General features: G+C 37.6%; 1 protein-coding gene across 1 annotated transcript; it reads left to right on the plus strand.

Moving 5' to 3' along the window:
* The first annotated feature begins 3097 nt into the window (after positions 1-3097).
* Positions 3098-10394, plus strand: LOC119797623 (atypical chemokine receptor 3-like). Its single transcript, XM_038306774.1, has 2 exons — positions 3098-3302; positions 7562-10394. Exon 2 carries the CDS (start codon positions 7633-7635, stop codon positions 8755-8757), a length of 1125 nt encoding a protein of 374 aa, XP_038162702.1. The 5' UTR covers positions 3098-3302; positions 7562-7632; the 3' UTR covers positions 8758-10394.
* Positions 10395-25220: the final 14826 nt, after the last annotated feature.

The following is a 25220-nucleotide window of genomic DNA, read 5'->3' on the forward strand; positions in this document are numbered from 1 at the left end:
CCAAAAATTGCCATAGACTAAATAATTACACAAATACACATCCCCACCCTAACACAAACATAGACCCACATACACAATGAGCACACAAACAGACCAATGTAAATATATTGGCAGACTGAAGACGACCTTATAAAGCTGACAATGCAATACCATAAAAATCAAATTGTTATTTATCCCCATATAAGATCAATAAGAAAACCAAATATCTACTTACATTCTAAAGAGCTTCATAATTATCTATTTTACTTTATGAAATATGCAATACCTTTATTTTTTTTTCATCTATTACTGATGTATAAATCCAGTGTCATTTTTCATCATGAAAAGCACCCCAGATTAGGTTTCCCTTATAAGCTGAATTTTGCACTCAAAGAATGACCCCGGCATACACCATCCCAACGATGCAAAAGTTTGATTTAAAGCTGTTTATCCAATCTAAACTATCAAATTCATTATTTTTCTGATAATTAATGTCAGATTCCTTTTTACTTTTTCATGAGTATAACCTGATCTATGTGTGTGCTGGAAGCTTCAAAGGCGGCCACATCCACACCTTCTAAACCTCCCCCAAACTCTTCAATAGTTTTTGCTTCACAATTTTCTCTGTAATGATCTGTGTTGCTTTTTAATAGTTTTTTGGCACACACTGTCTTCTCATTTAACTTTCCATCAGTGTGCAGCCCTTTCTTTGAAATTCTGCTTGTCCTCCTCGTGTGTCTCTGGTTGTTTCTCTGATTTGCATTATATAGTATTTTAAATATTCTCATAAAATTAATTTTGGGTCAGCTTAAAACCTTAGGCATCTTTATTTCATCTTTTAGATTTGAATGACTTAGTAATTCTACTTTTCGATATATTTTAATCAGAGGTGGTTCTAGACCAAATGTTCCAGGGGGCCAGAAGGGGGCCAGAGTGTTTTCATGGGGGCACAGAAAAGTGTGAAAAATAAAGAGGGCAAGTGATTCAAATATATTAAGATAGCTGCATGAAGTGAAATTTTTTATTAAATTAGGTTTAATTGAAATTCTATTTCTTATTAGGTGAATAAACATTCATAATTATGGAATTTTACATATTTTTGACTTAATTTATGTTAAAATTACCGTTTTCTATAAAATCTGAATAAGAACTTAAGAAAAACTGCTGTAAAAATGAGAGCAATTAGTTTTGAAAAAAAAATGAGCAGATGAAATTCAACATATTCTCATTATCAGTGCTTATGAAATCGTACGAAAAGTTGTGCACACTATTTCGTACGTTTTTGGCGTTTTTCCTCAAAAAACCATATCAGTGCGCATGCGCTGGCAGACAAAAAAAAAAAACATTGCATGCGCATACGACGAAAAAAACGTCCAAAACGTACGAAATTACAGTGCATAACTTTTCGTACGATTTCATACGCACTCATAATGAGAATAGGTTGTGAAATTTGGGATCCTGTTTCAATACCACTGTAGGTATCACCTTATTGTTTTTAATTAATTAATAAAACAAAGAAAAGAAAGAAATAGATCCAAAGGACCTATCAGTAACCATATCTGTTGCAGCACATACACTATATTGCCAAAAGTATTTGCTCACCTGCCTTGACTCACATATGAGCTTAAGTGACATCCCGTTCCTAATCCATAGGGTTCAATATGACGTCGGTCCACCCTTTGCAGCTAGAACAGCTTCAACTCTTCTGGGAAGGCTGTCCACAAGGTTTAGGAGTGTGTTTATGGGAATTTTTGACCATTCTTCCAGAAGCGCATTTGTGAGGTCGCACACTGATGTTGGACGAGAAGGCCTGGCTCTCAGTCTCCGCTCTAATTCATCCCAAAGGTGTTCTATCGGGTTGAGGTCAGGACTCTGTGCAGGCCAGTCAAGTTCATCCACACCAGACTCTGTCATCCATGTCTTTATGGACCTTGCTTTGTGCACTGGTGCACAGTCATGTTGGAAGAGGAAGGGGCCAGCTCCAAACTGTTCCCACAAAGTTGGGAGCATGGAATTGTCCAAAATGTCTTGGTATGCTGAAGCATTCAGAGTTCCTTTCACTGGAACTAAGGGGCCAAGCCCAGCTCCTGAAAAACAACCCCACACCATAATCCCCCCTCCACCAAACTTTACACTTGGCACAATGCAGTCAGACAAGTACCGTTCTCCTGGCAACCGCCAAACCCAGACCCGTCCATCAGATTGCCAGATGGAGAAGCGCGATTCGTCACTCCAGAGAACGCGTCTCCACTGCTCTAGAGTCCAGTGGCGGCGTGCTTTACACCACCGCATCCGACGCTTTGCATTGCACTTGGTGATGTATGGCTTGGATGCAGCTGCTCGACCATGGAAACCCATTCCATGAAGCTCTCTGCGCACTGTTCTTGAGCTAATCTGAAGGCCACATGAAGTTTGGAGGTCTGTAGTGATTGACTCTGCAGAAAGTTGGCGACCTCTTCGCACTATGCGCTTCAGCATCCGCTGACCCCGCTCCGTCAGTTTACGTGGCCTACCACTTCGTGGCTGAGTTGCTGTCGTTCCCAAACACTTCCATTTTCTTATAATACAGCTGACAGTTGACTGTGGAATATTTAGGAGCGAGGAAATTTCACGACAGGATTTGTTGCACAGGTGGCATCCTATCACAGTTCCACGCTGGAATTCACTGAGCTCCTGAGAGCGACCCATTCTTTCACAAATGTTTGTAAAAACAGTCTGCATGCCTAGGTGCTTGAATTTATACACCTGTGGCCATGGAAGTGATTGGAACACCTGATTCCAATAATTTGGATGGGTGAGCAAATACTTTTGGCAATATAGTGTATCATCATTAGAATTTCTTTGAGAATTATGTCTTCAACATAGGGGCCATAATAGGGGCCAGGGCATGATCTACAGGGGCCCCCGGTGGCCCCTGCCTAGAACCGCCCCATGATTTTAATTAGTCGGCATTTATATCCTTATAAAACTTTAAATAAGTTATTATTTACAACTGTCCTGAGGGGATCAGAGGCAGAAATTCTCGTTTCTCTTCCCCTCTCTCTCTTCTTGGGCGAAACTGGCTGAGCTGCCTGTTTTGAATGCCGCCGGAGGTGATGCCATGTCAATACGCAGCGCTGGGACCAACCTAGGAGGCGTAGCTCTTGTAATCTGCAAATGCAGGCCGAGTGAGTGGATCGCATTCAGTGTGCAGGGAGAAGGAGTAAGACGCACAAGTTCTTCTCGCTGTTGAGAGAAGTTTGCTTTTTTAACTCCAGAGGTGATCGCAAACAAATCTGATCCGCAGAAGAGAAACTGTGGGAGAAAAAAAAAAAAGAAATCAGGTAAGATTTTTGGGAGAATATGTTAAACTTTTGATTTAGATGCTTTTATTTTTCCTCTGTTCACTTTTCTCCCTCTTTTCTCTTCCAATGAACTTTTTTTTCTTTTTTACGGAAATATGTTTCCAAAGAAATGTTTCAGTTGTGCTCTGGAATGCTGTGCCTCACTGCTGCATTTGTTTGCCTCACTTCTTAAGTCAGGCTGTAGGGTGAAATCTGATAAAAGTGTGTTGACAGCCTGATCTAGATCAACAAAGACTACAATGACATTGTATGTATTCTGAGATCGCTGGTTCCATTAGGCGCTCATGCGTAATAACGCACCCATCCACACTTGGCCGCTTATCTACGCGGAAACATCGGCTCCGTGCGAAGAGACAGAGATTTTTATCCGGGAGCCTGTCGATCGGGACTGACAGGAGCGGCTTGTGCGGAACATGTTGCACCTGCGCTATTCTTGTCGCTGGCATTTGCACATGAAAACGGAATTGGTGTATTGTGAAACAAATTGCGTTTAGGTCGTCTTTGTAACCGGATAGTGGGGTCACATGTAGAAAAAGGGAGAGGTAAACAATCAGAGGGGGTAAAATGTGAGCCTTCATGCGCAGACTGTTGTTATCTCATGTGTTTGGATTTAATTCGCTTGAAGCCCGTTGGGCTCCCTGGCACCTTCAGGTATTTTCCATATAATATACAGGAATTAGAAAGCACTGTGTGCGATTATCTCAGGGGCAGACTCTCAGAATTCAAAGGAATCTCCCCCCATCTTATCAAGATCATTTAGCAGAAGGGCATCAGATAGGTTTATCACTGAGTAGAGAGTTAAAAGCCTCCAAGTCAGTAAGAAATCATACTTTATAGGGGCAGAGTTGTTTATTTCGCTGCCAAGTGGGCACATAAAATACCTGAAGACATCAAGATACCTGCAATAATTATAACATTTCAGATTCCTGCAAAAGCTTTGCAATAAACACAAACTTCAGTTCATTTTTTGATTTATATTTGAAGAATCCATAGAAAGTAGAAAGGTGAAGTGAGAGTAAACGGAAACAGGGTTTTTAGATTATTTTTGGGATCATTGAAACATGTCATATGTACTTCTATTTATCACCTTTTTCCCTAGAAGCCTCTAAATAATGGTGCAATCAATTGCTGCCAGCAGTCATCTCTTTTATAACTAGTCATATTGTCTTTAAATCAATTTCAGCATCGGTATATATCATCTGTCACAGGGCCTTAGATGTTTATTAGAGAACATTAGTTTATAAAACAGTCATATAGACCATAGGACAGAGGATCCCATCTGGAAGGAAATTGTAGAAATGATTAAAGCAGATGTTCAAAGAAAACAATGTCTCAAGTTATGATAATGTGATGCAGCATTGCATGTTAGGGCTGGGTATTTTCCCCAAAGTCCTGAATCGATTCAATTTTGATTGATACAGTTCTAAATCGATTAATTTCGATTCAATCTGTTTTTACAATAATTAAAGTGGTTGAACTGTGCTTCAAAATACTCATGTATTTTGTTTTTTCCTGTCACATTGAACACAAAGTGCAAACTTGTAAATCAGACAGTTTAAACATGAGATGTGAACAAAACTTTCTCAAAAGTGCAAACTTGTTTGTAAAAAGTGAAAAAGTGAAGCCTCACTCGAGCAAGCAGACGTGACACAGCAGACATACATGAGCTGCATTATCTTCACTGCACAAACCATATTTGCAGCGTTGTCTGTAACAACTACAGGGTGTTTTCTGGTCAGCCCCCGTTTGTTGATGTCTTCAGTCAACCTATTGGCTATATTTGCAGCTGTCTGGCTTGAAGCAATCTGGAGTGCATCTTTCCTGCTTATTTGAATGTGAACATCACACGGCTCACTATAAAATTAATCAATCTCATTCCCTAGACATCGATTTTGCAAAAATGTAAAGGAATCGATTCAAAATCGATTAAATCGATGTTTTTACCCAGCCCTATTGTATATCAAAACTTCAAACTTAACTAAACATAAAAATCCACCTTATTGACATTCTTGATAAGAATAGAATTGATCTGAGACTTTAGAAACCAAGAGGCTCTTCAGTTGTGACTTGAAATCTTTCTTGCAGCAGACAGCCATTTTAAAAGAGGTCTTGTTTGAAGCTTTCCACAAGCTGTGTAGCCATTTCTCTGACAAAACTATGACTGATGGACAGTACTGGTGACATATGGCAGCATCCTGCTGTGGGGAGGCTTTTGTTCTGCAGAAATGGAGAAGCTGGTCAGAGATGATGGGAAGATTTGTTGAGATAAAAAGTGGATAATACTGAACAAATGTCCAACAGAGACTGCAATAATATTTGACACTGAGGCAGGGCTTCAACTTTTAAAACAAAAATAATCTGTTAGTTAGAATGTGGTGATGTTAATTAAAAAGACATGTTGAAATGATCCAGAAAGGTCACATGCCAAAGGATATTTCGATGTTCTCTCTTGAACTAGACCTATTCTTCACCACAAACAAAAAACAATGTAGCTAAGCTTTTACTTCAGGGATACTGCATATAAAGGTGAACCACACCTTCAACACATTTTTCATAAAAAACAATATTTAACCCATTTTTACTGAAACCAAAATTGTATTTTCTAAAATTTGGACCTAATATTTGTTAAAAAAATTTACATAAATCCGTAAGAAGTGATTAAAAGTTGTCAGACAACTGGTTCCAGGTGTCCTTTTTCAGCATTTTTTCTAAAGACCTCTTCATTCTGTGTGACTGTGTACCAATTATCACGTGTGCAGCATTAGTCTCCCACACAGACAGATGTCTGACACGGTAACATTTCACAGCTCTCTGGCGTGCTGTGGCAACCATTGCTCGGTGACCCTGTTTTTAACCCCGTTCGAACCGTTTTGCAGCCGTCAGGCCCCCCCTGCTGATCTCTGCACACATTTCACTTTGTGGGCGTAGAAGTCAGCGAGGGGCAAACAGCGGGGTTAAGCCACTCGTGTTCTGGTTTTGATCCATCACCTCTCACCTCTGATCTCTCACACTGTGGTGGGCTGACAGTTAGCAGAGAGAGACATTGCAGGAAAAAGCTGACAATGCGAACCAAGCAGGGGTGGAAATAGTGTCCAAAGGACTATAGACGCCTACTCCTTTTATCTGCCCGACTGTTTCATTTGCTTACATGCACCCCAAGTTTGAAATCTAATGTTGTATGCCTGTTTTATTGGAATCAGATGTAGGAATATGAGGCATTCGAAGCCATGTGCAATCTTTTCTTTGATCATCTGGGTGGTGACAGCTGATCTCTCTCCCTCTCTTTCTCTGCCTCATGAAGAGACATGGGATTTGATGTGTTTTACAAAAACAAGCATACTTAGGGTGAAAAATCCCTTGAAAGGGGCATCAGATTTCCCAGCCTGACCAGTGCTTTATCTTGGAATGCCCAGAATGCTCCGGAAATACACAGTGTTTGGATTTCTCGATCCCGCTTCCTTATGTCCACTCTGCTCTCTCTGCCAGTGGAGCTAATATAAACATTTATTGTGCGTCCCCCAGAGTGCACATCAATCATTGAAAAACCCCACCATTTATGACAGACTAACAGAGAGGTGTTATTAACTCATGAATGCAGTGTTTTAACAACGTAACCACATTAGGGATAGGTTCTTCAGGGTCTTATGTTTTATTAGTTCAGATGTAGTAAAATAAAACAAGCTTGATGCAGCTGCATAAATCTTCAGCTACAAGTGTACCAAGCCGAATTTTGTTGCTGATTTTAGATTTCCAGTTTGAAAACCTTTGACCTGAAAATAAGGATTTGTTTCAAGGATTGTGTTAAAAGAAATATAGAAGAAACCTGGGAAATCCTTTAACCTCACCCTAAGCTTTCATTAATTATGCATGCCAATTAAGCATGAGATAAAAAAAGCAACATTTCCAAATTCATCAAGTTCCAAAGAGGCTGAGATTGAAAGCTTTTAAGAAAGAAACACATGAAGCATGCTGCATAACGTCCAGTCATCCTGTTTGATCCCTTAAGTGCTGCTTTCTCTCACTGTTTCTCTGCCTCAATGAGCTGCACACTTATATAAAAAATGTTTCCTTGTAAATAACATTAACTTCTTTCTTCACCAACAGCTTTCAAACCAAAGATGATTGTTTTCAATGCACTGAATTGATTAGCCATGGCATATCAGTTTTAGTTGGTAGATTCCACTTACTTGTGCAAGCTGTTTATGAAAATTGATGATATTGTTTTTCTGTTTTTACAGGATCTACCGCAGTTTGCTCTTTGGTTTGTATTACCTCCCAGTGGTCTGTGGCCTTTGCCTAGTGTTACAAAATGAGCTTCAGTGCCACCGACCTGGAGGAGCTGATGGAGTCCCTTGGAGACCTGAATGTCTCCGACTCTTTCAGCAACATAACACGAGTGGATTTGGTGCTGTGTTCCACATCTATTAACCGCGATGCTCTGCTGTACTCCATGTGTGTCCTCTACACCTTCATCTTCATTGTCGGCCTGGCTGCTAATGCTCTGGTCCTCTGGGTGAACATCCGTGCCCAAAGAGACTCCACCCCTCGCCATGAGACACATATGTACATTGCCCACTTGGCAGTGGCAGACTTATGTGTGTGTGTCACTCTTCCCGTGTGGGTCAGCTCCCTGGCCCAGCATGGCCACTGGCCATTTGGCGAAGTGGCCTGTAAACTCACACACCTGCTCTTCTCTGTTAACCTCTTCAGCAGCATCTTCTTCCTGGCGTGCATGAGCGTCGACCGCTACCTAAGTGTGAAGCAGCACAGAGAGGAGGGAGGTGCGCGCAGGAAGTTGATCCGCCGCGCTGCATGTTTTGGAGTGTGGCTTCTGGCTCTGGTGGCATCTTCTCCTGAAACCTACTACCTGCATGCTGTGAAGTCATCGCACGGGGACACTATAATGTGCAGGGCGGTGTACCCAGAGGAAAACCACTTGAAGTGGATGGCGGGAGTGCAGCTCAGCTTCATCCTGCTGGGCTTTGTTGTTCCCTTCCCAGTCATTGCAGTGTTTTACATCCTACTGGCCAGAGCTTTCAAGCGCTCATCATCAGCATCATCCTCCCATGTGGAACAGGAGCGCGGTGTAAGCCGCAGGGTGATTCTAGCTTACATTGTGGTTTTCCTAGCCTGCTGGGGGCCTTATCATGCCGCTCTGCTCGTTGATGCGCTGACGCAGCTGGAGCTGGTGCCATTCACTTGTGGCCTGGACAATGTGCTCTTCATAGTGTTACACCTCACCCAATGCCTGTCCCTGTTCCACTGCTGCTTCAACCCCATCCTCTACAACTTCATTAATCGAAACTACCGCTATGACCTCATGAAGGCCTTCATTTTTAAATACTCAACTCGGACTGGCCTTGCACGTCTCATTGAGACTAATAACGTGTCAGAGACTGAATACTCAGCTGTAGAAAACCCACCTCTGATCTGATCTCCATGAGTCTAGTGGAGTGTGAACTTGTGCTACACTTGATTTATCTGCTACAAACCAATCCAGCATCTTTTTCACAAACATCTGCTTTAGTCCTTGAAAAACTTGAAGACTGATCAAAAAGCACTTAAAGCAGTCTATAATAGCAGCTGACTAACAAATCCTTGTATATGTAAAGCCAAAACTGTGTGTAAATTGTATAAAGTGGTTTTTATTATGTATGGATGTTCTGAGCATTAGTGTGTGCGTGTACCCGTAAAGTGTGAGATGTGTATTATTATCATCATAAGTATACCTTTGTATCTGCCTTTTTGTATTTATATGAATTTTTTACACTGTTCTTCTATTGTGTTTTGATACAAAGTCTTCGCACAGTTGCTCAAATGGGAAAACATTTCCTTTAAGCTTTAGTCCTGCTGCTTCATTTTGATTCATAACCTCATTTTGCATCAGCTGAAGCCTTCGAAAAAGTTAAATTTCTTTTGAAAACATCCAAAAATATGCTTTTCAATAGTTTTTTTTTATCTTTGTTTAAATATTAGCAATGCTTTTCCATCTCTAAATTAGGTATAAACCAACAGAGCTTCTGCTACCCATACCTTGCCCTCCCCAAAAAGCTTGAAAGCATTGAATTTTATGAATCCTTAAATTATTTTTTGCATTAAGTAACTGTCTGTATTCAGTGTAAATCTTTATTAATTGTAAATCCAGATTAGATACTCCAGTTTACCCAAACCACCATAATATTTCTGCTCTTTACGTCAGAAACCTTTTGATCATCCATTCTCAGTCTTTGCTCCTAAAGCTCAAACCAAACATGAAGACAAGTTTATAAACAGTTGAAGGATTCATAAACTAGCGTACTCATAAACTGCTATGAAATTGCAATACTGAAGATGCTTTAAGATGGTTTTAAGGTCCATGCTCCGGAACTCAAGAGAGACAGAATATTAACTCATAAAGTCTTCGCAGGGCCCCACTTAAGATGTCAAACTTTATTTTTTCTCCTTTCTGTTACCTTTGGATGTAAATGTGTTCCACTTTTATCTGTAGGCTTCTGCTGAGACTACTGATCATAGAAAACAAAAACAGGAGGCTCATGTTGTTCCACATTCTCATTTATTAAATGTTACAATATGCTATATCAGTAAATTATATGATCAATTATATGTCAGTTACAAATGTCCATGTGTTCATAATCTCTGTATTTCAGCAAAACCCAGATGCAGCTCACATTTTATGAGTTAATAAACTGCAATAGCAGTTTTGTTTTGTTTTTTAATGGAGGGGGAGCTGTGCTGAGCATCATTCAAGAATGCATCTTTTTCTGCAAACTGCATAAATTTCATTGCATTAATTCAGATTCAATTGTGCATCTATGAATAAACCCAAAGCTGGACACCAAGGGATAAAATTTGATGTGTTACTAGTATGAAGATATATGTTCTTTACTGTATTATTTTGATATTATTTTGTAGTTGGTTTTGTGTTAAACTTTTATGCTTTAAAAAAAAAGTTTAATTAGGATAAAAAAGAACAGAGAAAGAGTTATCTTTGAAAGACAACAAGCATTCCCTTTGCTTTGTAATGTATAGCATGTGTTATGTTTAATAATAAAAACAGTAGAAATTTTACTTTAGCTTCATTGTTGTTTGTTATACATTTGTATCCTTCTGCCTTTTGAATACATAAATGACTGTTAACTCACTGGCAATGATGAAATGTCTTTAAGGTTTAATGTTGATTGAATGCATTTTTTTTGTATAAAACCATTTGCTGCTAAGCCTAAGTTATCGAGTTCAAAATAAACAACAAAAGCATCAAGCTTCTGCTCCAAGAAAAGTAAATAAGTATCACTTTCTGAGGTTTATTCCAGCTGTCATGTGAAACATACACTAAGCTTTAGTCCAGCCATGGTTCAATTGTAGAAATTTAGAGGAAAAGAAGAAAAAAAAGGCATTATTCAGTTACTGACGCACAAGGCACAAAAAGAGTAGAAACACGCTGTTCTCTTTAAAAAAAAAAACAATGCTAATTTATTTTGAGTGTCTCCTTACAAAGATGTCTTTAGTGTAGTTTGGTTTATGGTCTTTTATTTCTTGACAGTAGTTGGCACGGTTGCCTTGAAGAAAGATGCCCCTGGGTTAAATCCCATAGTAATGCTTGTGTTGGTTCTCTCTGGGTACTCCAGCAACTGTCTATATACAGTTCCCTCTAAATTGCCCTAAGGGCCAAATGTGTGCATACATGGATGTTTGTCCTTTTGTTGCCCTGTGATGGACCAGCAGCCTATCCAGGTTTTACCCATCCTCTCACCCATAGGCTGCTGGACACATCGGGAACCCCTTGACCCTGTAAGGATTAAATGGGAACAGAAAATTAGCATTGGTTGAATAAAATTCTGATCTTTCCCCCATGGGAGTTTTTACATTTGATTTCAATGTGCTAGATGTAAAATTGCAGGAAAACCACTAAAATTCATAACCAATAAAATACTTCAACCTTTTGTACATATTTTTCTACATATTCTCTATCTTCTCCGTGGTATTTAGTCACATTTCTAAGACCCTTGAGAAGCTTGCAGAGCTAGTGGCACAGTCCTGCCTCACTGTTTCACGTTAGTCTGATAAGACAGCTTGCACAGGGAATTTCGAAGGTCAAACTAAGTGAGTGACCTGCTAACGATATCCTCCAGTTTCCCTTCTCTCTCAGACACAACCTTGATCTCACAGCACACCCAATGTGAAAAAGCCTCCTTCCTTTTTTGTGAGTTATTTCCCAGTGCAGACTTTGTTATCTGACCCTGGGCATACCTTCCAAAGACTTTTTAAAGGTCAGCGACCATCCACTTTCCAACTGATAGGGAAAGAACACACAAGGCTTTGAAGGAATGGTACTGAAGGCTTGTTTGCTACTGAAAGTGATCACTATGCAAGTGGATCTTAAACAGTTATGGGTCCTAATGAAACCCATGTGCTGCAAAACACTGTGTGAGTGCGATTAAATGCAAACATGCATCATTTTGTCAAAGACTATGCAAATGAAATAAAACTGTGCTATAAAACATTAAAAGAGAGATAGGTCTTCTCAGCAGCAATGTTATAAACATCTTCCCTTTATTACTGGAGTTGAAAACTGTTTTAGTGCTAAAGAGATATTAGGAATTATGTTATTTTTGCACTAACCCAAAGTCATAAACATTAAAGAACTGTGTTATCTACATCTCAGTTGGCCCATATTTCCAGTTGCAAAGGTATTTGGTTGAAAGATCTACTAAAACAAGAAGATGTGAGAAGATGTGACTTGGCAACCAATCAGTTACCAATAAATCAGTTACCAATAAATGTGCATAAATGTTTTTAAATGTTTTTATATTATGCAAAAATCAACTTTTGAAAACTTTTGATGATATCGTTATAATATATTGCTTCATCAAAATCATGCCCTAAGTGCTATTTTTATTGATCCACCCATGTTTGAGTAATCACTTTGAATTCCTCTCTCTGAGTAAGAGCCCCTCCCTGTCCTGGAGACAGAGAGGTCATCAGCGTTTTATGATCAACAGTCATTACCCAGCTCCTCCAGGAAGCAACTACTTTGACCAAGCCAAGCCTGGCCTGCCCTTAACCGGCAAGTGGTGATGTGAGGCAGCAGGAATCACTGCTCCTTAAAGTTGAGATGAAAAGACTCTTTTTGCACCAAGTATGCACGGTCATGAAACGGGCGGCTCAACCAAGGCAGCAACACAATGAAGGCAAAGTGTCTTTCTTCAGGGTTGGCTCCAGACAACAGCCAGTGATACAAATTAATGTCTATGTAGTGCCAGTGGTGATATTTCATGAGTTGAGAGGCTTAAGAAACATCAAATAGATTATTTAAAAGAAAATGAAAACAGATATTGAAAACAATTATTTAGACTTTACAATAAATGTCATATACATACATACATTTGAGAAAGTTTTTTTTAAAAGCAATCTATTTAAATAACTCAATAAAAAACAGAATTCCTTATATATTATGTAGATGCTTTGTGCACAGAGTGACATATTCATAGCTATTGTTTAAGTATTTATGCAGAGTTCTTAGTTGGATATCTTTGTAAAGGAATTGCTGAATCTTTGTAAAGTCGCATGAAAGTTTTGCCTATGCTTGTTTTGACATACTCCAAAGATTTTCAATGGGTTTCGTTCAGCATAGTTTGGTTGTTTATCATGCAGAGTTATATTATGGTCATTAAATCAGGCACTGGTACTTTTGGCATTGTGAGGAGAGACAATTTCTACTGTAAAGGAAAATCGGCATCTCCATAATGCTTGTCAGCAGAGGGAAGCATGAAGTTCTTTAAGATTTCTTGCGTTCCTGTTATAGGTCTCTCTTGTAAGCGAGACTTAAATTAGATGTTTCAATAAAAGAAAATATTCTGATTAATAGTTGGACTAACTTTAAAATTCAAAGCACAGGGGACCTACACTAGCGAATGTCAAAACAAATCAAATGATCCCTGACAACTGAAACTTCTTACTGGATCTCAAACAACCTGGATTCTTTCTCTCTCCATTTTTTATGCAGGGGGTTTTGATTTGAAAATCATTAGCTCAAGTAAGACAGTTAATGTTTCTGGTTCAGCAAAGTGCAGCCCACATCTTTGATATGTCTGTGTGCTGTGGCTCGTGAATTATTAACTTTTATTTTACAAAACACATCTAATCTGCACCACATTCTTTAATGAACTAGCCCATCTCAAGGCCATGGTTCTTGTGTTTACACCTTTTTCTGCCACATATTGTTTTCCTTCCACTTAACTTTAACCTCTTCCAACCCAACAGGTCGCCGGCGACCTGGTGGACCTTAAGTGGGGGTATTAATTCAGAATGCATAAAATTCCGACGGGAACGGGGACGCAGCTCCAAACTGATACCAAAAGTTCCATACCCCACAGCTCTGGAACTGTAATAGCTAGAGGTCTGACATTTTCTGCATTTGTGGTTGACATGATACAATAAAACCTGCTTTTTCTAAAGAATGTCTTTATTACTGCTGTTTAAAGACCTATCATTTCCGAGAATAAAAAACAACAACTTTGAGTCCTGTTTGAACTGATGCAGGTTGGTCTGTGTTCTAGTCACCCGATTTAAATTTATATATTAGGAAACTAGAGGGTTTTAGCTTTCAAATAATGTATTGCACATGTAATTTGGGCTTATAGTTCCTAATTTGCTTTTCCCTTGGGTATGGAAAATAGGCGATGATTAACCAAATTTAGGTGGATATTAAGAGGTTAATGTGGGTTAGAAAACTACATCATATGATAAAATAGATAAAATAATCTGTCATGACATTGCATTTCCATACTTTTCATTGGTCCAAAGTAATGTATAAAACTTATATATAATTTTTGGTCCTCATTAGCTGTAGCTACTGTTTTAATTGAAGTAGTTTGAAAATACTCAGTGTAATTAGTCAAAAACTACATAATTTCTAAAAGCCACAATACTGCAGATATGTTTCTATATATTTTTTCTCCCATTGCTGCAGGACCGGATTTCTCAGGGTGAAAAGTGAGGTTTCTCTACAGCTAAACGGCTTATGTTTCCCCTGGAATGCAGTCAGGTTATAAACTGCTGTGCTTTCTGTCACAGTTTGCCAGTTCCAATTAGATTTTTTGCTTTCAGATGTTATGCATGTAGATGTATCAAACCTGCAGCTGAGAGTCTTTTTTTCTTAACCCAAATACAGTATAAAAATTTTTTAAACATGTCTTTTAAATCATTTTTCCTCTAATTTGAGTTTTATGTTTACAGGGGCATAGACAGTGTGGCTTATCCTCTCCAAAACAGAACACTTAACATCAAATACAAAGTTCCTCATGTACCAATTGTGGCATCTTGGATAATCCCATGTTCTGGTCTTGTTTTTCCTAAATCAGATTTTCTATGATTTAATGGCCGTTACCTAATAGCCAGGTATCTACCTTGGTTTGATTTAATAAGCACTGGTAATGGATAATAAATTCTGTTAATGGAGTGGGGTTCTTTTGTTTCTTATTGCTCAATAATGGCCTCTATCTTTCACTGAGACAAGATAACATAGATGAATTATAAAATAGAAAGGAGGTGCAGAAGTGGATTAATTTATAGCACATGGTTTCTTTTCAGCTTTCCTCAGGAGGAGAACACTTTGAAATTTCACTTACATTTATCTGCTGGTCTTGAGACAAAACGGTCTGTGTGATAAATTAAACTGTAATATTGTTTCTGGACCATTTCCAGACATCTAATGAACTTTCATTCCTAATATAGTCTGAGCTTGCTTTCCTCCATGCAGGAGGGATTTGAATAATTAATGAAGTAGAATGAGAAAGCAGCTGTTTGTGATCGGAAGAAGTTTTTGGTGTGTGAATGAAGAAAACCTCATTGTCTGGTTTAGTTTAGCGCTCACTACTGTCAGCAGGAAAGGACAACCACTGTGACCAGATGTTGGGCAGATGTTTAGTCTAAAAGAGAAGAATGAAAAATCATCTGAACTGGATTTGTGATCAAGCAACGCAACAGTACCTTGAAATGTACAGAGATGTTTATGTTTATCTTTTTCTAACATATCCTGATTTCGTCATATTGAAGAGAGCTGGGATACATCACAGGGAAATTTTCTAAAGATGGATTTTAAATTGTTTTGCTCATAATGCTACATCTTTAAGAGTATTTTTTTCCTAAAAAGTAAGTGGTGGATTATAAATCTCAAAAGGACTCCAAGAATCACTAAGCTTTGGTTATTTAAAAAACAACACAGATAGATTTATTTTTCCAAGGCTGGAGATATCTCATCCAGCAGAAAACAAGAGCTAAACAATCAATGAGAGCTAATTAAAGTTTAGAGAGTACACAGTGAACCCAGTGGCTTGGCCCAATGAGACTCAAGAAAGTGTGTTTTTATATTTATTGTGGCTCTAAACAGATACTGGTGCTCATCTTTGATTACAGCCAGTAAAAATAAAAAAAAGTTAAATACCAATTACAATAGAGATCAAGCAAATAATTAAGTAAATAACAATTATTTCTAAATGTTCCTTAACCATGTGGCATGCAGATACACCTGGCTATTCAGCAACCAAGGGCTGGCAATACCATAGTGTTTATAAGATACCAGAGGTGATGATAAGAATAGAAATTGAAGATGATCCACCCTTTTATTTCCGGGTGGATCATCTAAATCAGTGGTCCTCCTAACTGTCAATCATTGTAGTGATATGTTTACGTAAGGCCATCCTACGTGCTTGTCCCTAGTTAGCTATATGTTTCTGCGCATGCGCACTTTCAGGCGTTTTTGTGTGGTGAGCTACGATTTCAGACAGATATTGAAGCTCACCTTTCTCACCACATTTCTTTGAAAATGGCTGAGGGTTGTGAGAGAAAAAGTTTCTACAAAGGGTATGAGAAGAAAGAAAGGCCTTATGGGATTTGTAGTGGCCCGCTGTTCCTCATGGTGGAGGAGGATTTACGTGACCAACAGAGTGTAAAAGCAGTGATTATCTGTCCGAACGATCAGTTAACTAAGTTCGTTATAAAGTCCACTATATAGTCCATGCTCTTTATAGTGTTTGGAGGATTCAGAAGTTAAGGTTTATGTTCGGACACAGTAAGCTTGTATGAGCTATGAGAACAGCAACTTTTAAACAGAGCGTGCATGACGAAAAATGGGCTCAAACATGCTCTTGCACACGTTTAATAAGTGTTCTTTCTCACAAGCGGGTACAAGGTTGTGCATGTGCATGTTTTTAAAAAGTGGAGTCTTTTCAAAATTTCATGAAAATCCTCCACTATACCTTTAAATTTTAATATTTTCAAACCCCAAGAATAGAGAAGATAACTGGTTCAACCCTTCCTGCTATATATGCTAAGCTGTGCACACGTGGTACTGCATTATAGCCCTTTTTGTCTTTAGAACTGTTTAACACCAGGGTAACCCTGCTTAGCTTCATCCATGACAAAGCCTTTATAAATCAACCTTATGTTGAATTATGACATCTGATGTTTTTTTTTATTTACCTTTAAATGGAAATAAAAAACAATCGCTCACATTTTGCATAGATAATAGGAGATATTATAAGTTCAAAAAGGAGCTTTGGAAGAAGTTTAGAAATACTTATCATGTTTTTATCAGGTCTTATTAGTACAAACCCTTAAGTCACAACTTAACATTCATTGCGATTAAACAACAATACTTGACGCAATACTTCATACTTAATACAAACAAAACTCTCAAAAAGGAAAATATAGTACAAAATATTTAGTATCAGAGTTTGAGCTACTGATGCATTTTTAATTTATTTATGTATATACAACTTATTTATGTTCTCATATATGTTCTAATATAAGTCTACATCAATCAAAATAGATATATTAAGTATAATAAATCATGTTTTTACAGGTAATGAATTAGTAATAGGACCTTAGGTTTATAGCATAATGAAAATGGTGCCGTTTTTACTGAATAATGTATCAAACTTCCTGGGGAAATTAAGTTATCTGTTTTAAAATATCAGCACATTGCTTATACAACCAGCTTCTTTCACATTCAAAAAAGAAATACCAAAGCATGTATTGTATTTTTTATCTAAACCTCTGTGCTGTTGAGTGATAAGATTGGATTAAAAGAAGGCTACACACTGGACACTTTTCCAATCCATCATGGGGATAACACAAAGACAAACATTCATGCATTAACACACTCACAAAGTCAACTGAGAACCCCTAATTCACCCAACATGCATATTTTTGGATTGTGGGAGGAAACCTGAGTACCCCAAGTAAAACTAAGCAGAAACTCTACAAAAGCCTGCCAAACTGATATTTAATCCTAAGCCCTTGTAGCAATGAGGTTACAGCGATAACCACAGCACTATGCTGACCACATTTTATCCCAATAAATGTAAATATAAATGTGCAAGGCTCATTGGCATAAGGACAACAGTAGCTAAGTGGTTGCTTTAGCTGTACATGGTGAGATTGCTTGACTAAATATCTAAATCATGTTTACAGTGAAAACTGTGTTTAGACACACTTTTTCCAAATAGGTTTCAAATGTATTCATAATTATGGGGTGTCCTCTTCATCTCTTACCGCTTCATTGTGGTTTTTCCCCCATTCCTTTCAAAAACCTCTAATGGCTTCAAGATCCCCAAATGTGAAGATTTAAGCAGGAGACACACCACTGGTCAGGCCTCACATTTAGAGTGATTTATACCACAGTTCATGCCAGAGCTTTGTTTCAAGTGTTTCAACGTCACCTAATTCATCCACCATCCTGTTGTTCAGGTTCAGTTGACACTCATCATCCAAACAGCACACTCGAGTCAGAAGCAACATTACAACTTCAGAGAAGTGTCAGGGAGAAGATAGACGCTAAAAAGCAAACAAGTCCATACAAATCTCCTATCAAACAGGTATTTTATAAGCGTTTGATACTGGGTTTAGAGCAATACCAGGGTGTACTGCAAAGATTTTAAATCTAAATAAGTCATTTTTTTTTCTTAAAATAAGTGCATTTTTTCTTGAATTGAAAAGGTAATTGAGACACTTTGTCAATGGAACAAAACAACAGTTAAATTAAGAAAAAACAATTGCATTGTCTTATTTTAGGGGCATATTATCTAATTATCTTTCTAATCTTTTTCAAGAATGAAAAAAATACTTACAGCATTGGTAAATCCTCTATGTATCTCAAATTAATGGTAAATACACTTAATTTAAGAAATGTTGTCCAAATTCTAGATCATTTTTGCAGTTGGATTATGAGCCGATTTTCTATCCATCAATCCATTTTCTAACACATTTCCCCCCCAATGGGGTCACAAGGAGTGCTGGTGCCTATCTCAAGCTGTCAATGGACGAGAGGCAGGGTACACCCTGGACAGGTCGCTAGTCCATCGCAGGGCAACACAGAGAAACAACCATTCACACACACACTCACATCTAAGGAGAATTTAGAGAAGCCAATTGACCTAACAGTCATGTTTTTGGACTGTGGGAGGAAGCGAGGGTACCCGGAGAGAACCCACGCATGCTCAGGGAGAACATGCAAACTCCATGCAGAAAGACCCTGGGCCAGGAATCGCACCCAGAACCTTCTTGCTGCAAGGCAGCAGTGCTACCAACTGTGCCACTGAGCAGCCCAAGCCTATTATCTAACATATCAAATTGCTTACATCAACTCCACTGGTGCAGATTGGAGTCAGGCTGGTTCTGGCTGGGCAGAACAAATATATGACAGAGGCTGTGTCTGAACGTCTGCCCTAATCACTGTATAAGCCACTATATAGTGGTTATGCCATTGAAGATGAGCGTCCAAACGCCTAGTGGATGAAAAAGTAGTGGACTCAAAATTTCCCATAAGCACCTTGTAAAGTAGTGATCATCCGTCCAAATGGTCAGGTAACTGAGTTCACTATAAACTCCACTATATAGCCCATGCTCTATATAGTGATTGAGGGATGTAGGGGTTAGGGAGGACGTTCGGAAACGGCCATAGAGACGATTTGTTGACCCCTCAGGTCGCCCCTCTGCCTTTTTCTGTCACTTTACATTCAGCTTATAAAGTGAAAAGAATTGCAGTATGGTCAAAAACCTACATCTAGATGACAGTATGTTCTTTTTTGTTATTGTTGCGTGTGGAAGTCAACCATTTTTTCCTATATCACTGATAAATAACTTCCCAACAGCACTTTGAGACAAAGTGCAGATAATGAGAGCTTACTCTGATTCCTGGATGCTGACCTACCTTTATCATGGCTGTCACAGTGTGTTAACAGAGACAGCCATGTTTGAACGCAGGATTTATGTGGCTCTGTGAAGTGACAAAAAACACTGCAATCCTTTTTCTGCATGAGATGTTTTGTCTGTGGTGATGTTTGAGCAGCCAAATGTCCTCCTTTGGTTCCTGTCTGGGGTCAGACTGTGGCATTCCGCTAAATAAACATGTCTTGTTTTTTCAGACAAAAGCATGCTTCACAGTGAAGTCAACATGACATTACCGCAGCAGAGCAATTTTAATAAGCCTCATAAACGTGCAGCTGCCTCCTCTTTTTGTCTGTTTCGTAAGTCATGACACATTTATCGGATCTTTGTGAAATATATAATTTGTAAGACATGAGCAGTCCTCTGCAGTAAACGTTTACTTTTTTTGTTTACGCATAGAAGTTTATATTCTATTCGCTTTGAGGTGGTCCTTTAAATTGAAAGCCAGCTTACTTCAGCTGCCTTTTATTTAGGTAAAGATGGCTGAAATCACAGCAACCCTATGGTATAACAAAGCCAATAAAAGCTTTAAACCCAATTACAGTTCTTTGAAAATCCTAAAATCCATCATGAAATAATACTGTATAAAACCCTCTAACTAACTCACTATTGATGTTTCTAACTCAGCTCTACCTGTTTTTCTTGAAAGAGTCTTGTCAGTTTTTTTGTTTTTCCAGAAGAGTTTTATGTTTGCAAAGATACTGTATAGCTCAATCAAGACATGCACAGCCTTAAATAATATATATATATTTTTTTATTTGTACATAGAGGCAACATTTATTGATGTCCATCAGATGTTGGATGTCTATCAGCAAACCCTGTGTTCAGATTCAAGATGAAGTTGTGGAAAAAGATGTGTATTTTTTATATGTATCTCTTTGTTTTACTTTGTAATGTTAATTATAATAATAGCAAATCTATGGCCCTCATTTTCTTAATGGCACTGCCTAATAATTCTGGAATTTCCCACTCGAAGCATCAACAACTTTCTCATTTATTTAACATGAACAAATAAAGTTACTTTTCTTTTATTCAAGAATCAGATGTGGTATATCAACATATCAGCATATTCAACATTGTAACACTGAAGACAGATTTACATGTTACAACTAAGCAGAGTTTGTACAGTATTAACATTTAAAAAAAGATTTTTTTTTTAAAGATGATAAAAACAACAGCTACAGGACAAAAAAACATCATTATATCTATAAGATAACTTTCATGTTTAAGTTAAATTAGGTTAAATACTACTTGAACTTTTGGATTGTCATGACAGTTTAACACTACTTTAAATAAAAATATTTCACTTCAAATAAAGGAAAAGGCTCTGCTGGTATTTTCCTTCGATAGCACTGTTGATGTATTTCTCACTGACCAATTAGACATGCAATGGAGCATAAACTAATACCTGGGTATGGATAATACTGTCTCTTTTTTGTTATTTTCTTTTCTTTTTTTATGAAGAGTTAACTATACTGATAGACTAAAGCTAAAAAGTTTCCTCTTTTTTTCAAAACATTTGCAATATAATGCCAGGGAAGTTTGTGGGCAAAACTCTGAGACATTTTTTTTTCTCTAACTTCATCAGTTACAGCTACAATAAAAAAAAAGTCAGGCAAAACAGATTTTTTTTTCTTACACGTCTCTGTCTGTGAAGGAAAATTGTTTTCTGTTTTTTGTCAGGTTTCTGGAAATATACTTTTTATTTATCATAATTACACCTTTGCATGTTTGCACATGGGCTCCCTTAGGCCACCATATATGGAGCTGTCTGAAAACAATATTTCAGATCTAAAGGAAAAACATGGAAATCCCCCTAAAACTATACAGCTTTTTTCCCCATTGCACAGACAATTCAGTTTATGTGCATTGTGATATTCTCATTACAACATTCCTACGTCTGATGAAATGTTTTGTTTAAACATGTATCAATGCCGGGTCACACACCACAAAAACCACTCAACGCATGTTGTGTGCATTCTCAAAGATGTCATTGTGCTTATTTCATTTTTGTCTGGGAACAATTACACCTGAAGGCTTTTAGGCTTCACATGTAAAGCAATATCCCCTCAATGTTAAATTAGAGTAAAAAAAAAAGATGAGGGCAGTAATGATCATCAATAATTGGCTGTGTGTGCAAAATGTTCCCCATACCTGCTTTTTCAATCACATGTCCGTTTTGAGAGGAAATTAAGGAGGGGTAAAATGCTTTGACAGTTGTTCAGTTGACATAGAGAGAAACAAAGTTGAAAAATCAAGTTTCCTGCCAACTACGCTCCAGAAGTGTAAGTGCTGATTAGGTTGATTAGTCATGTTATTTATAGCAGAAGCTGATTGCTGGCTGGCTCATATTAAATAAAAAAACATTGTAAGAATTTCACTGCAATTATACTTGTGTGTAAAATGTACACTTTATAGCTCCTCAGTGATTATCTCTGATGGCGTGTTTAGATCTGTCAATCACCAACACAAAAGAAAACATCTCATTCTCTTCACCTATATCTTCTCCACTTCTCTTCTTGTTTCTATAGCAGGGCAGAAAGACTCTGCATATCACTTTTCAGGGAGTTTTTTTTAAAACCATCACTGACACACAGAAAATGAACACCCTGAGGTGAAAATGAATGTCTCCGCGTCATTCAACAGACACCTTAGTGAGACTTGGCTGAACCATGAGCTCGTCATCTTCCATCACACCACAGTTACTGCCTCCTGCAGGAGAAGAACTTCGGCAGAGTCGTCCCTGACTCATTCAACCTAGTCTGCAAAACGTTGTTTTGGTTACAGGCTCCCTCAGGCTTAAAACAAACTGTGATTTATGCCATGCACCCTACTGCTGAAGAAAGAGAGAAAAAAAGTAATGAGCAACTGTAGGAACCCACCCCCTGCAGAAAAAAAAATAATTTAGTTGCTTTGTCTGTGTTAAAAAAAGGCATAGCTTTGAAACTTCTCATCTTCAACAGACTGTTGTTCCTGCAATTCTTCTGTTTTTCTAAAATAAGAAATTACAGTGCAGCACTTGTTTCAGTTATTTTAGTTTCAAAAGACTTGATAAGCTGATATACGAGTTGACAAATTCATTTTTCAAAAGAGAGCTCATGAGAAATAAAACCAAAAGAAGTGAGATAAATGTGGGAGGAAGTGGTGGTTTCCATGTGGGGTCAGGGCAGTTAAGGGTGTGGAGGCTGTGAGCTGGCACGCCCAGACTGACACCAAATCTCAGCGTTCACTCTCACAATTGACCGAAAGAAAACAAGCCATGGATTGTATTTCCCTTTTTGGCATTCTGTTTTGAATAGAACTTTTTCAGAACCGTAACAGAGGGTTTGTCCTTTTTTTTTTTTTTTGCCCTTTTGCTGGTTTTGTTTGTCTTGAATTCAGTATAGTTATCAGAGCTGCTGTGTTATTGTTTAAAAAGAAAGGCTTTGAGAAGAAGAGGTTTGAGAGAAACCTAAGAGAAGATTTTAGAAAAATTACAATCAGAAATAATCAAAATTAGATAAGGCTTAGAATAACAATGTATGACAGTCAACTGAATGATTAAATGAAATCTAATTATATTAAATGTAAATCCCTTTATTGTCCCACAGTGGGGATAGTCGTTCTCTGTATTCTGACCCGTCCCCTTTGGAAGCAGTGGGCTGCCATTGTGTGGCCCCCGGGGAGCAATCAGGAGTTTTTGCTCAGGAACCAAGACTGCAGGATGTGGGGATGAACCGGGTACTTGTACAAGTGCACTGCTCTAACCACACTACCACACTATCAACACTACCCTTTATACTTATACATTAGCCACAGGGTAAATTATTTCAGGTGTTACTGACACTTTCACAATGTAGGTTCTTAGAGTAAAGTACATTGTATAATAGTTGCATTCAATAAATTAGAATATTACAGAAAATGTAACCCATTCAATACAAGAATATGGGCTTAAAGGTATAGTGGAGGATTTTCGCAAATATTTTGAAAAGACCTGCCCACTTCAATTTAGAGAAAAATACACATGCACAACCCTGTATCCGCTCCCAAGAGGGAATGTCTATGTCTTATTTTGATGATCCAAGTGGAAAAAGAACATCGTCTATTATACCATTATTGAAAAACATGGTAAAATTATATTCATATTTTGAATTTGGTTAATCACTGGTTAATCACAGAATTTGCTTGTACATAAAACGATAAACTAGTTATTTAGTTATTCTTATTTGGGCGAAAAACTGATAAGTTCAGTGCAAAAGCATCAGGCAACTCATAATAAGGTCAATGTACACTTAGTTCAGCTGAACACATGTATAATGTCAATTATATGCTTAGGTGCTTCATTCTGTGAAAATCAGCTTTTAAGCAAAAAATCGTGCAGCTTACACTTGTGTAAAAAATTACTAGTGACTGTCTGGTGTCACTAGTCACCTTTCACAATGAAAGTAAGGCTTGGGCGAGATAACTTATCATATGAAGCCTCATTTAGAGTTGAAAAAAGATGTAATAAAGATGTTTTGCAAACTTATTATCTTAGAAAGATTCTGATGGTTTTAGACATGATTCAGAAATATTGACTCAAGGCTTCTGTTTGCTTTCTTGCTCCTTTATTTATTATTTTGAATATGTTTCTGCAGGTCAGCCCCCCCACCCCCGAAAAAAAAAAAAAAAAAAAAACTATTGGAAGATTATTTTCTTTAAATTATATCCTTTTAACTTTTAGGTCTGAATTTTAATGCTCTTTCTGTTACAGACATGACAAAGCTCTTCATTGTTGAGAACCAGGTTTTGGTCAAGAACACTGGGATTTTCGTCTGCCAGCTTATCAAGGATTCTTAAACAGCTGTTAGAAGATCCAGGTTATGCAATTATTGCCAACGTCCCAGAATGTAACTCAGAGACTCACCTCCAACACATAACCCATGAACTCAATTCCTTTCTATGAAGCTAAATCATTGCATACTGTACAAGATAGCTTAACAAGATTTACTTTTTTGAATGATTCTTTGCATGTTTTAGAATTCACCCCTATTTATCTAAAAATTATTTTCAAATCTTCCATATTTCAACTTTTTATTATTGTTACTCATAATCTTATATAAAAGTAATGATAATATATATAGTGTTAGTGCTAAGAAGGCCCACAGTTGCCATTTTTGGCATTTTAAATGATATTACTCTACCAATTATGATGATTATGGATAAATTTATTGAGTGTGTTTGTGATGTGCAGGACCTACAGTTGCATTAATTTGCATTAAAAGGAGTTGATACTGTAAAAATTGACTGGTATTCTAGTTTGATATATTCACTAAAACACAAAGGTTATGTATGATCATATAAAGAAAATAAGTTATTTGCTATATCTCTATCAGAATTAAGCATAGTTTGATATAACATTAAACATTCAGAAACTAGCATTTCATGTCTCACTCAATGGCAAAATTTTTATATTTTTTCTGACAAATTACTTTAGGAAGACAATATATCATAAGTGTGCAATTTGGGGATTGAAGCCAGTACAGATAGTGAATGAGAAATAAAAAGTAATTTGTGTCTAGTTTTCTTGGACAAAACCCTTTTTTTAGAAAAGGGAAACAATAAAAAAAAAACAATGAATGAAATGGAAAAACAGCATATATATTACTGAAGTTTAACTTTAAGGTGCTTTATTATACTTTATCTTACCTA

The sequence above is a fragment of the Cyprinodon tularosa genome, unplaced genomic scaffold (assembly GCF_016077235.1).
Source record: "Cyprinodon tularosa strain WSP-4 unplaced genomic scaffold, ASM1607723v1 ctg590, whole genome shotgun sequence".
NCBI classification, from domain to species: Eukaryota; Metazoa; Chordata; class Actinopteri; order Cyprinodontiformes; family Cyprinodontidae; genus Cyprinodon; species Cyprinodon tularosa.